The 13,521-nt window shown below is 41.6% G+C and overlaps 1 protein-coding gene across 1 annotated transcript in view; it reads left to right on the top strand.

The window, feature by feature from the left end:
- The first annotated feature begins 579 nt into the window (after positions 1-579).
- Positions 580-13,521, top strand: part of WLS (Wnt ligand secretion mediator) — a 45,374-nt gene continuing 32,432 nt past the window's right edge. Inside the window, exon 1 of the mRNA XM_089515414.1 lies at positions 580-745. Coding sequence (XP_089371540.1) covers positions 640-745 — 106 coding nt within the window. The 5' untranslated portion in view covers positions 580-639. The remainder of the gene's footprint in view (positions 746-13,521) is intronic.

Here is a 13,521-nt window from a genome sequence, read left to right as displayed (position 1 = left end):
TGCTGTTGAATCAATCCAATGATTTGGACCGCAAAGCACTTTTTTTGTAAGTGGGAATGAGTGCTGGGAGTCCCAGGGCAGTTAAAGCGGTCTCAAAGTGGATGGTTTCTGCAGTGCGTTTACTTTTTCTTATCCCTGCTCTGAATTCTAAAAGTGGCCCATGTGTCCCTATGGGGAGAAATGGAAAGAGATCTCTGGGGGATCAAGAGAAAAAGAACAGTTTCATATTGGTCCAGAGATGGTTTCTGCATCTGGCATGGAAATAGATCAGTCCAAGCGCCTTCAACCCGGATTATCTCTGCAGTGGGGACGCAGCCTCCCTACACCCCTTTCCCCCCCAGGGGCCCCCACCCCTTCCCTCCTTGGGCCTGAGCCCCAGGGCTGGGGAATGGCTGGGGGAGGAGAGGAAGGGAAGGGAAGGGAAGGGAGGAGAGGAGGAAGGGAGGGAGGGAGGGCTCTCATGTGATCCGCTTCCCTGCGCCTTTAAAGCGGCCACATGCAGCCCAGCGGCGGCCACAATCTCGGCGCTGCCAGGAGCCAAGGCAATCTCGGCTGAGCTTCCCACCTCCTCCTCCTCCTCCTCTTTCAACTTTTGCCACCTTCTTCTTCCTCCTCTCGGTCGGGATCCTTGCTGCCAAAATGGCTGGGGCCATCATCGAGAACATGAGCACCCGAAAGCTCTGCATCGTGGGCGCGATCTTGCTGGTCTTCCAGGTCCTCGCCTTCCTGGTGGGAGGGCTGATCGGTGAGCAGCTGGGCTCCACGGAGCAAACTTTTCTTGGCCTCCCCCCCCCCCCCCGCTCCAGCCTTGCTGGGTTTGGCCTCCCTCTTCCCCCTGCAGCCCTGCCTTGGATCCCATTGTAGCAAAGGAAACCTGAACAGATTCCTTATCCTGCCCCCCTCTTTGAGTGGCTGCAAGGCAGAAGAACTGGGGGGGGGGGGGAGTTGGTAGGAAAGTTTGTGAGATGTTGCTTTTTGTGATGATTTGGGGGCTGAGAGGGAGGGAGGGAGGGAGGCGATCCCTCTCTCAGCATGGCGACTTGGCTCCTGCAAGGAAAGGGTTGAAAAGTTGAGCTTCCTTTCTCCCCCACTCGTTTGCCTCCCGCTTTCCCACTCCCTCTTTCTTTCCTCCTTTCTCTCCAGTTGCAAGAAGAGACCCACTCGGTTCCCTCCTCCCCCCCCCATAGTAATATTAATATTATTATTAATAATGATGCTAGGCATTGCTCCAGCCCAGGAAAGGAATGTGGCTGCGCTTTGTGTCGCCCTGGATGGGGTCTGGCTGCTTTGGCTCTAAGGCTGCCTGCCTCTCTCTCTCTCTCTCTCTCTCTCGGTTGCATTTCATTTCAGGCTGGGAAGGAGAGAGAAGGGAAACTCCAAGGCTGGGAAGGATAACCTAGGGATGATCTCTTTCCCCTTTGGGCAGGGAGAAGGAAGAGCTTGGCCTCTTGGGTTCGTTTTTTCTCTGAAGGTGCTGCAAGCAGGGACTTGGTGGTTCTGTACCTTCAAGTCTTTTCTGACCCTAAAGCAAACCTTATCATGGGGTGTGTTTATTTTTTTTATTTTTTTTTGGGGGGGGAGATTAGTTCAGGGGAGGTTTTGTCTTTGAGGCTGAAAGAGTGTGACTTGCCCAAGGGCAGCCAGTGGGTTTCCATGGCTGAGGCAGGATTCGAACCCTGGTCCTAGTCCAACAGTCAAACCACCATGCTATCCATACAGGCTCCCTGGACAGGCACTACTACTGCAAAATAAGTTTCCTCCCCCCTAATATTGTCCCACTTGGAGAGATCTTTCAGTTCTTTTTCTCAAATGGGTGGGATTTGTAGGTTACTGCCAGAAGTAAGAACGTGTCTTTTCTTTTTTTCTGAGCCGGAGCTCTCACGTTCCTCCACAGAACAAAAAAAGTAACTTTGTGAAGGCCCAGTTACTCCATCAGTGCCCCCAAACTACACTACTTTCTGTTTTGTGTTCAGACAGAACTAAAAATAATATTTCCCCTTTTCCTGCTGGGTTCCCTACCTGGATCTTTTCTCCTTTGTTAGCCTGGGTTTTTTTCCTCCTTGTTTCAAGCTTCCACAAGTTCGACCACCCATCTGTTGCCCCCAAACTTGTACCTGTTGTTCTGCATCATAGGCTGCATCCGCACTCTGCTGCCTCGACAAGCTACAAAATCTCAGAAACCCTTAGCATTGAGCCAGGGTAGTTAAAGTGGGATCAACCCAGAATATTCCAGCAGCAGGGATGGTCTCTTAGTGATCATCATCCTTGCTGACACCATACAAGTAAATTATATGTCCACTGAGCTAGTTCTTCCTTTGCTCCACAAATGGATAGATCTGTCCTTTGTTTTATTTATTAAGAAGCAGCACTTAAACTGCCAGCTGCGTTCACATACTGTGTCCATTCAGAGGATTCGCACAGAGAGCAGAAAAACCTTTGTAGATAAATCCTTCATGAGTGTCAAAAGTTTTGTAGAGCAGATGTGAGAGTTGTGTGGCCCTCCAGATGTGGCTGGGCTGCAACTCTTTGACGTTCCTCACCATCATCTATGGTGCCTAGGGCTACTGAGAATTATAGGGGGAATCTGACCCCTGCTGCAGAGAGGGGCTTTTCATGTTACCTAATGTAAGAGACTGGTGGTTATTTTTCCCCCAGTGTGCCAGGGACAGGCGCCATGTTTGTGCCCATTGGGTACAATTGGTTTTTTTCCCTGGAAATTTGCTGGGGACCAGCTGGCAATGGGTCAAAGACTGGCATCAGTCCAGGATACACCACTTTGAGTAGCACTCCTGTTGAGGATGTCTACATGGAAAGGGGGTGAGAAAATTTTCAAAAAAGCAGATCCTTCAATGTATTCAACAACAACAAATGAATCCCAAGAAGTTCCTTCTATACTGTGAACAGTGGAACTGTCAGGAAAGTTAAGGTTTCTCAAACTGTTCCAATTCACAGAAACACTATCGATTGCCATCCTTAGTAACCTATAAGCCTGGAAAGAACCTTATACACACCCCACAATGTTTCTGAGCATGAAGGTGCTTTTCATACTGCAAATACCTTCCCCAAGACTAGACAAGCATGAGTCTGCCAGACACCACTAATAGGCTGTTATGGGCAAATCTGAGACATGTTACAACAAACTTTGCATATGTTTTTATTTCAAGGCTGAAACTAGCATGTTTATCTCACAAGGTTTGAATGTGGTTGGCTTCTTTACTTGAAACAAAATTCTTTCTGAAAATAGATTAAATAGATTTGCTAGTAGTTTGAACTACTATAATGTAGTAGTAGTTTAGCATACTAGTAGATTGCTATAGTTTCAAGTTAAGTGCCTTCATGGATCGTTTATAGCACAATGTGAGAACTGGTGACCTTCTATACATTTGGACTGTAGCCTTCATAGTCCCAAACCATTGGCCATGCTCACTGGAACTTCTAGATATGAAGTTCAAAACATCTGGAGAACTGAAGGTTCCCTGCTTCTCTTTTAGAGCAAATGGAAGCATAGTGGTAATATGACTTCACTGTTTTCTGCCGTAATCTAATCTAGTCTTCCTGATTTAATAATATGTCTTAGCTGTGCATACATTCTTCAGAAATGTATGTTCAAGTTTTTGATTACTTTGAATACTGATGTTTTCAGATAACATTCCATTGGCTGTTATATGGTGAGCCACACTGTGCTTTTGGCTAGACAACAGAATTTATAGTTTGGAAATAAGGTGCGTGGGTGAGATTCCTCATCATGCCCACTTCTGTTGATATATATACAATACTTCACTCCTGTGTAAATAATGCAGATGGTTGCTGTTGGATATTTCTGCAAAGATTTTCAATAGTGACTTCTGTATCAGTACATTTTTTTAATTTGCAGTTACACAAGCCTGATTCTTTCACTAGAATGTAATAATGGTCAACAAAATAATATAGTAGCCATACGTTCCAAGTACAAGAAAGTAATGCACAGGCTTGGAGCTTGTAAAAGAAACAGCCATCTTCTCAGTGGTGGATGGAATTACGCAGGGAATATGAGGAACATAGGAAGTTGCCTTATACAGAGACAGCCTATTATTATCAACACTGACTGGCAGCATTTCAAGCAGGATTCTTTTCTTAACCCTACATGAAGACAATAAGGATTGAATCTGGCATGTTTTGCATGCAGGGAGCATGTAATGTAACGCTGAGCTAAATCTCTTTAGGGAGAGGATTTACTTTGTTGAATTACAATTTCTCTTTAAATGAGGCCAGTGAACAGTTAACTTACTGATTTCAATAATATTCTAAAGTTCTAGTTTTGTTGCTTTTGAAATTAACTTGTTTCCAAAGCAGCTTTAATATATTTAGGTGAATTTAAAGGCAATTAAAACTAACAACACCAGTAAGAAAAACAATATAGCCCACAATTAATTTACCAGAATTGGCAGATGATAAATGTACTTGTCTGTCCAGCCCCCAGAGTTTGAGAGAATAAAATATAGTTTTGACTGGATTTCTAAATAGGAACAATTAGCAGTCTTGGCAAACCTTCCTGATAAACAGCTCTGCAACAGCACTTCAGCTATTGAAAAGGCTGTTTCTTGTAACCCTCAGCATGGCTACTATTAATTCATACTACTAGTTGAAATTTGGTCATCTTTCCAGCTATCCTGTTGTAAATAGTAGATTCCTAGATATCTCTTGCCAATTAATGCTTGAGTTACTGGGACTTACTGCTTTGTTGGGAAGACATTTCAGACAAAGGAAAACAGCAGTTTGGAATGAAATGTTCTCAAGAAAATGCTTCCAGTTGTCTACTTACAACTGGGAGTCCACTGACTTTAGGCCTTCATTGATCTCTGCCGTTTGTGTCAGTATTAGTATGTATAGCTAGGTGTTTGAGTCCAATCCATGTTTATGTGGTTTATTTCTCAGGTTCCTAGTCCAAGAGGTTTTGGTTTGTTGGACTGAGAATGCACTATATAACTCTGGTTCAAGATTTCCTGATGTATTAAATCATAGTTAACTGGTTTCTGATGCTTGCCCCCAAGGAGAGATTAAACTGTAATCCATTGGATTAGCTATCACAGCAACCTGTGCTTTAATAAACTAGTATTAAATAATGGGTTAAAGGGTAGAAAAGTATGTGGATATGTAGCACAATCCTAACCCAACAAAGCATGGTTTGAAATCAGATTGTGACTTCTGAACAAAACTGTGGGATTTTTAAAATGATGATGTGTTGAATTCTTAATGTGTCTTCACCATGAGTCTACCCCAGTACAGGTATTTTCTCTGTTCATTAGTTTCTAGGTTCACTTTTTATAATCTATAGACAGTTGCTGATGGGAAATTAACTTATCTTCAGAGCTAATGCAGCAAGAAACTTGTTGAATTAACAAGTGGAAACAGAGCTAAGGAAGAATTTGTCCATTCTACATCTACAGCTATATCACAGCAGCTAAAATAAAAATTGACAGGCCCAAGAACTTAACAAAGTGATATTTACTGATTTACCACAGTCAGCGCTTCACACACTGTAGTTCATTGATGAAATTCTTTCAGATTGCTTACCAGTATCAGAGATACATTTTTCTTCTCTTTTTCTGTCACATAGTATGTCATGTATGTATCTGGACTACTGTGGTAAATAGGTACATACATAGACAGCATGGTGTAGAGCTTTCAACATTGAACTACAACTCTGGAGAACAGAGTTCAAATCCTCTCTCAGCTTGGAAATCCACTTGGGCAAATCACACACTCCTTCAGAGGAAGGCAAGGGCAAGTTCTCTCTGAACAAATTCTGCTAGGAAAAGTCTGTGACAGGTTCACCTTAGATTTGCCATAAGCTGGAAATTATTAAGGTACACAGCAACAACAAATACTGTAGGTGGCTTTCTGTAATTGAGCTTGCAGTCATGGCATAGATCAGCCTTTTCCAGCCATGAATCTTCCAGATGTTTCAGATTGGAGTTTCCATCAGGCTCCGTTAGTATTTCCAGTGAAAAGGGGTGATAGCAACTGAATTCCAAAACATCCGAAGAACATCTTTTATTTCCAGGTTGGTAAATGCTGGCATAGGTTCTTGAGATTAAACAACGACAACAACAAAAACAGAAAAGGAAGGTTATGCTTACTTTAGTTTTTCTTGTGTAGATCTCTCCGTGCAAGTGAATTGGCAAATACATCAGGGATTTTTTTTTTATTTGGCCCAAATCTGTGACATGATACTTCAAATAAGGGTGGAACACTTTAGAATTCCTTGTGATCAGTGGAGGGGCTCTTCCTTCTACTGCAGGATGAGTCTTCCCCACACAAGAAGTGTCAATAGTTTAGATCCCACTAAAATAATACTACCTTTTGGGTTTTTTTACCTTGTAGCAGCACTGTTGTTTCTCTATGCCTTCCAGTTGTTTCTGACCTATGGTGACCCTAAGGCATATCATGGTGTTTTTTGGGCAGGATTCATTCAGAGGAGGTGCCCATGCAGGGTCCACAAGTTTAGACTATGAGGCGTTACAAACCGCTGCTGCTCTTTGCTCCGCAAGGGAGTCGTAGCAGCCAAACCGTGCAACTCCCTCGCAGAGCAAAAAAGAAGCTCCAAAATGGAGCTTCTTCCTGCGGCGCCGTTATGATGTTGCGAGGCGCCCATGGCGCACCCGCGACGTCATAACCACCGTGACCCGTCTGGACGCTATGCGTCCAAGACGTAAACATGGCGGCGGCCATGTGGAACAGCCGCTGCCATTTGTCACAGACTGAGTCCGTGATAGGGACAGGGGCATCTAGAAGAGACGCCCCTTTTTTAAAATGGGATGTCCTGAGGACGTCCAAAATGGCGGTCTATAACCCACCTATGTTTGTATGTAAAATGCTGTCTTCCAATCACAACTTGCACTGATATCATAGAGATAATTGTAAATTGTATAAGAATGCTGTTCTCACCAGTTATGGGAAAACATGTTATTTGCTACTAAGCTGCATGTACTCATTCTTGCAAGATTTAATAAAGTTCCATAAAGAATCTCTCTCTCTCAGCGTGTGAACTAGGACTGGTGTATGCTGGGCACCAATCCTCACTTTGAAGGGCCTGAGGTTTAAGGTGACAATATGAATAAACAGTGGGCACAAAAGCTTAATCTTTATGGTGCCACAAGACACTTCTTTCTGTTGTAACTAAAATGGAAACTCTTCTGGAAACTGCAAGAAGTATAATAATTATTTTAATGGCATACTCTTATGGGCATTGCTGACAAGATTGTAGCCAAAAGAGAAGTAATTCAGGAGGGATCAGCATACTCAGGGGAATCTCTTTTCCATAAAAATCTCCCACCTGGAAGCTTAATGAAGTCCTGCAACTCCATGATGCCCCACATTAAAAATCCATGGGACTTTTGAATACATAATGCTTATGTCTGAAACTTATTTTTTTTCCAGGAGGGAACTCACTTCATTGAAAGTCCAGGAGCAAGTGTGTGTGTTGTATGTCTTAAAGTCATTCCCAACTTTCTAAGGTGACCCTATCTTGGGGTTTTCTTAGCAAAATTTGTTCAGAGGAGCGCTCAAATCACCATGCTGCATAGTGGCATCTAGTTTAGAGTAAAAGGTTTAACTTTTTCCAGCTGATAAATTTTTTAAATTAAAACTTACTTTCTTGATATTAATAAAGACGTTAAAAACTGCTCTTCGCCTTGAAAGCAAAAAGTTAATAATGCCCGTTGTTTTCTTCTAAATTCTGTCATGAAAATACATGGTTCATATGGATTATGGCAGATCCAGATTAAAAGCCCTGTTTAATCACAAGGCTTTTCACAGCTTGCTCTTTTCATATCCTGACTTCTGTCCTGGAAGGTGATTGAGGAGGAGAAATGAGACTCAGAAATGGTACAGAAAGGGCAGTAACAATTTAAAATAATAAAAGAAAATAAGTGTCCTAATTTATCATCTCATTTTAAAATTAAAGATTTTGTCTGATTTGAGCATTTGGGAGACAAATGGCTTCTCCTCTTATCTCACCTGAAACTAATTTCTAACTCTTTGGTAAGCCAGAAATGCTTTCCTTGAGATGAAAAGACTTTGGGTGCATACCAGAAATGCTTTAGCATTCCTTCAGGCATTATGTGGTAGATGCACATAGAATATGCCTGAAAAGGCAGGAAATGTCTAAATATACTGGTTTTACAATGAACTCACTGGTTAGTTTATCATCAGACACTGTAAAATTGAGAGGGAGGATAGCTTGTTTCAGAACTGTGTTTTCTTCAAGTTGTAAATAACACTGGGTCATCATCACTGTTATAGAAGCCAAAGTGTGAGGGAATAAAATAGCTTGGGCACACTAGCAGGAGGTGTCTTGTTATTAAGAGTTAAAATTGACACAAGGTACTACAAGCCTCAAGCATGTTTTGTTGCACTTAAGAAACTTTGCCTGTTTGGGGAACTGGATGGGTTTATGATGGAAATGACAAGATGTAGCTCCCAGCCATCTTTATGGACCCCAGACTACTTCCCATATTTCAAAAAAGACTTTTTACTCTAAAAGATTCCAGAAGCATTGTATCTTCTTTTAGAAGAACAAAAAGTGTGCCTCCCAAAGAAAACACAAGGCCATGTTTATGAGGGGGAAGGAGGGACTTTTCACCAAAACTGGTTATGGATTTGTGTCCAGTTGAGGGTAGAGTGGGGATGCACCAATGTATATAGATGTACCCTGAGGAGAGCCCCAGAAGAAAATGTGTCCATGGTTTAGCAAAGTTGCCCATCCCTGGTTTGCAAAGTCACAGTGCAATATTTGAATGTCAGACCTATAGTCAGCCTCCACATTTGCAGCTTTGAGGATTTGATTAATTTGTGCTCTTGAGGAACCTCTAGGTCCTCTGGTGTGACTGTGCTGGAAGTTAACCATAGAGTCACACTGGAAGACCTAGAGATTCCTAGAGAAAATACTTCTCTAAATATTTGTAGGTCCTCCAGTACAATTTTATGGTCAACTTCTTGCAGATGTGGATCATAGGACTTGCAGTGGAGGACCTAGAGATTCCTAGAGATATATTCTCTCAGGTTAAAAAAATATTGTGTTTCTTATTAGCCATTTTTCCAGTTTCACAGGGGTCCTGAGCCCCAAAGCCCAGGAAATGTGGAGGGCCAAATTTATTTTTTATCTGGAATTATTGTTGATTATTCCAGTAAATATCCTGTAGTAGGCCTGATTAAATATGAGGAACTTTGCAGGATTCATCAAGGTTAGCAGTAGTACCTTGGGAAGGTCTCAGGATCATATCTGTCATTATCATAACTCTGAGTAAAAGACTGTGGTTGTAGAACACAACAAGTTAGAGAACAAAGCGCTGGTTTTTGTAGTGGGATTGGCTAAATAATTGCTGCTGCTTAAAGAGGGAATGACTTTGTGGTTTGTTTATGGTGTCATTCAAAAACAAGGTAAGTTGGGGAGGAAATTCAAGGTTTGTTTCATGGTTTTCTCTCTCTCTGATTTGTTGAAAGAGAAACAAACCAAAGAAGGTAAAGCACTCACAAGCAAAATCCATGATATGTTTAGTCATTCCCTGTGCAAGTATAAGGGATTGAACAACATGCACCAGTCCACTGCTTGCATTGGGCAGGCCAGGTTTCCTTGGCTTTTCATGTTGTGCAGCTACAGTATATTAATTGCCTTGCCTCCTGGTCCAAGCTGGCATACTGCAAGTAAAGGACAGTAGACTCAAACAGTAGACTAAAAAAGTTGTGTTTTCTGAACTTTACTATAAAATGAGAATGGACTTAGCTACAGTGGTATGGGTGTAAGATGTGGGGGATCAAGTTCCTTTAAGTTAAAATTGAAAAACAAAGTATCCAGGTGTTGTTTTTAGTGAAATGCCAACAAATTCTGGTTCTGTCATTGACACTGTGGTGACAGCTACTGGATAATGCTTTTTAATTGTACACTAGGAAACCGGACATTTAAAAATTAATGACAAAATACTGTATGGCACTTTACTTTGTGCCATATTTCCAAATAAATATCCAACAAAAATCTTAAACTATCACTAGTAAAAGTGAAAGCAAAAGATGATGTGCCCCTTCAAGATGTTGGGTTGTCATTCATTCTCATCATCCCTCCACACTGGTTATGCTGAAGTTGCCGTCCAACAACATCTGCTATTGCTATTATTTAAGTAAAGGAAGCACTAAGATAGAGATATGAATTCTGTTGTCTGCTTTGTCACTGACCTTGCCCGATGTCCTTTGTCAAGTCACATAACCTGTCTAAGAAACATGTTAAAATGTGAGGAAAAATGTGGGCGGGTTGGTTGTTGAGTCGAAGCAGTCACTGTTCCCTGAAGCTTTTTGTAATCTCTGTGCTTTTGTGTCCCCTTTTTGCCTAATTCAGACCAAAACTGAATAGAGCACTGACATCTGGTCATGGTTTTGTGGTTGAACTGTATATACTACATTCCCATTTAGATTTCTTCATAAGTACACTCTGACATTGAATCTTGAGGCTCATATATTGTAACATATCCTCTGTTTGTTCTTTGTTCATTTCTTGTATCCTTTGTTCATTTCTTGTATCAATTTTCCTATTTCTTACCCGCCAATGTTCGTTTGTTTCTATTTCTAGCCTACTTCATTCAAGGGAAGGCTGGCAGTGAGTAAAGAAAAGGGAAATGAAAAGGCCAAAAAGAATAAAATGTAATCAGATTTCAGCTTGATTGATGTTTCCCTACTTTCTGCAGTTTTGTCTCTGCATGGAATAAAACAGATAGCGCTTTGGTTTTCATAAACCATGTAGGCGACTTGATGCTACAATGTTGGTTTCAGTCCTTCTGAAAGGATTTCATGATTATTTTTCTTGATCTTCCAATTAGGGTGGTGGTGGTGGATAAATTCTGCTGTTGGCTTAGCTGTAGGATACCTTTTAAGCATTGAGCTTTTAAGGCCTAAATACCCCAAAGGCACCTGATCTTGGAAGTTAAAGCAAGGTCAGCCCTGGTTAGTATTTGGATGAGAAATCAGCAACAAATACCAGGTGCTGTAATATATATTTCAGTGGGAGGAACTGGCAAAATCACTTCTGAATATTCTTTGCCTTAGAAAACCCTATGAAATTCATAGGGTCACCACAAGTTGTCAGGCAACATGAAGGCACATACGCACACAGGCTATTTTTATAGCAGTTCAGATAAGCATCCACACTGATAAAATGTTACTTCAAAAAACAAAAACAAAAAACCAATGCAAAACACCTAACAAGAACCTAAAACATAGCCAGTGGTGTAGTTCTAAGAAAAATTGGATTACTCTTGTGTAAGCTACTTTGGGGTGTAATAGTTACCAGAAGGTTAAGTCCCAATAGCTTGTAGCACAATGGTTAAAGTGCTAAGAATTTTAAGAGTTTGGTGTCAGCAGATAATTAAATTCTTTCCAAAAATGAGAGAAATTCTTGAGATCTAGGCATGTGAGGAGAAGAGGTTAGGATGATAAATTAGCTTGTTTATTCCTATCCTGCTGTTGGTTAGTGTAATGAAGCAGAAGTCCATTGTATGCACTCATTTAGTAGCGATAGCTCTGCACAGAAGGGAGTAATTGAACAGAAAAGCAGAGGGCTCTTGGAGCATGGGAGTCGTTAACATCACATGAGGTCATAGGCTTCAGGTTTTAATCAGTGTAGACACCATGCAATTGAGATTTTTCTAAAGGACCCATTGGGGTGTGAAACAGGGGTCAAGAAATAATCCGAAATACAGATGGCACTGTGGAAAATGAGGAGCAGACATTAAGTTGCAGGTGCCTTCTAAAACAAAAAACCTGGGAGTCTGTATCTAGCTTTAAAATAGACAATTGTACTTTGTGTGCCACTAATCAAATAAACACCAGTTCTCCAAACATGATGCATGATGATTTCCCAAAGTTATTTTCACCTGAGGAGAGAGCTGTATGGAGCTGCCTTGTGAACCTGACTTTAGTCATGAACTCCTGGAAAAGCTGGAGGGAGCTAGTTAGAAGAATTTGCTTGAGGAGTGGCTAAAGACATTTGCTGCCTGAGGGATAATAACAAAACAGTTTGCTTTCTTCAGTTATGTTAATAAGCATGGTACCCAAAGCAAAATGAACTATTTTGGCCCTGGAGGTTGTATGCATAGATTTATGCATACACTTATGGCCCCGCATATATACATTTATATGCATAAATGTATGCATCCATTCCTCAAGTACCCATCTCTGTCCCCATCTCAGTTTTTTTAACAAATCAGTGAACAATTTGGCTACCTTTTTGTGACACCACAGATTTTGATATCCCAACCAGATTGCTTCATTCTGCTTGATGGTAAGGCCAACTCTGGGAATTTGCAATCTTCTGTCTCAAGAAGTCACACCCATCCACTCCCAGGAATAAAAAAGTCCCTTTTCCCTACAGACACAACCACACCAAACTTCAGCCTTGAGGTATAGGAAGATCTGAGTTGCCGGTGACTGCTGAACAGATCTGCTTTTGGAACCAAGTGGAAAATGGCAAGCATTTCATTCCCAGCAAACCCCCTATGAACATTGATTTGGAAAAGCATTAAGAAACAGCTGTTCTTGTCGCAGCTTTCTTAAAGAAAGCCAGCTTCTTCACAATCTGTGTCCTGGGGGCTGTGAATCATTGCAGCAGGGTTTGGTTGAGGGGGATAAAGTGCTAGAGAGCTCTTAAATTCAAATGTTGTGGCAGAGCTGTCTGCCATATCCAAATGTATTGCTATGGGGCAAGTGTCTTCTTAATATTCAGGCTCTAAGTCTGTGTTAACTAATCTTGTGGGAACATACAGTACAGAATAAGCATGCTTAGAAGAGACCCAGAAAACTAATAGCAACCATGAGGATTCATGGGTTCAGGCAAAATAATCCAGTCTCATGTGCTACTCTGGGGACAGTTCTTCCTAGAAAATACAGGCTGAGATTTTGAGCTTTTTACCATCAGCAGAAGGTGGGAAATGGTCCCTTGACCGTGCATCCTTTTGTGACACCCCAAATCTGTTGTCAGGGACCTTATGGAACTATGTCTGTTTGTAGGGGAGTGGAGGTGACACTACAGGGGACTGTGAATCAACAAAGATCACCCAATGCACACCTTCTGCCAATCACATTCTGCTGGATCTCAACATCCAGTACCATCTGTGAACAAAAGGGCTTCTTCCATTCATGGATGCTACTTAATATCCTGGCCATAGAACAGTGGTTCCCAACCTGTGGGTCGGGACCCCTTTGGGGGTCAAAGGACCCTTTTATGGGGGTCGCCTAAGACCACTGGAAAACACCTATTTAATTACAGTTATGAAGTAGCAAAGAAAATAATTTCATGGTTGGGGGTCACCACAACATAAGGAACTTATTAATGGGTCGCGGCATTAGGAAGGTTGGGAACCACTGCTATAGAACATTCCCATTGGAAGAATTTAGTTTTTATTTCAGAGTCACTGTTTTCTGGCCATCTGTGAACATATGGGAATAGAGAGAAATTGCAGAGTCTAATAATCCTAATCTGTTTTAAAAGCAAAAGTT

The sequence above is a fragment of the Sceloporus occidentalis genome, unplaced genomic scaffold (genome assembly GCF_023333645.1).
Source record: "Sceloporus occidentalis isolate IW3139 unplaced genomic scaffold, rSceOcc1.0.p SCAF_3, whole genome shotgun sequence".
NCBI classification, from domain to species: Eukaryota; Metazoa; Chordata; class Lepidosauria; order Squamata; family Phrynosomatidae; genus Sceloporus; species Sceloporus occidentalis.
This window is presented reverse-complemented; position numbering and strand designations above follow the sequence as displayed.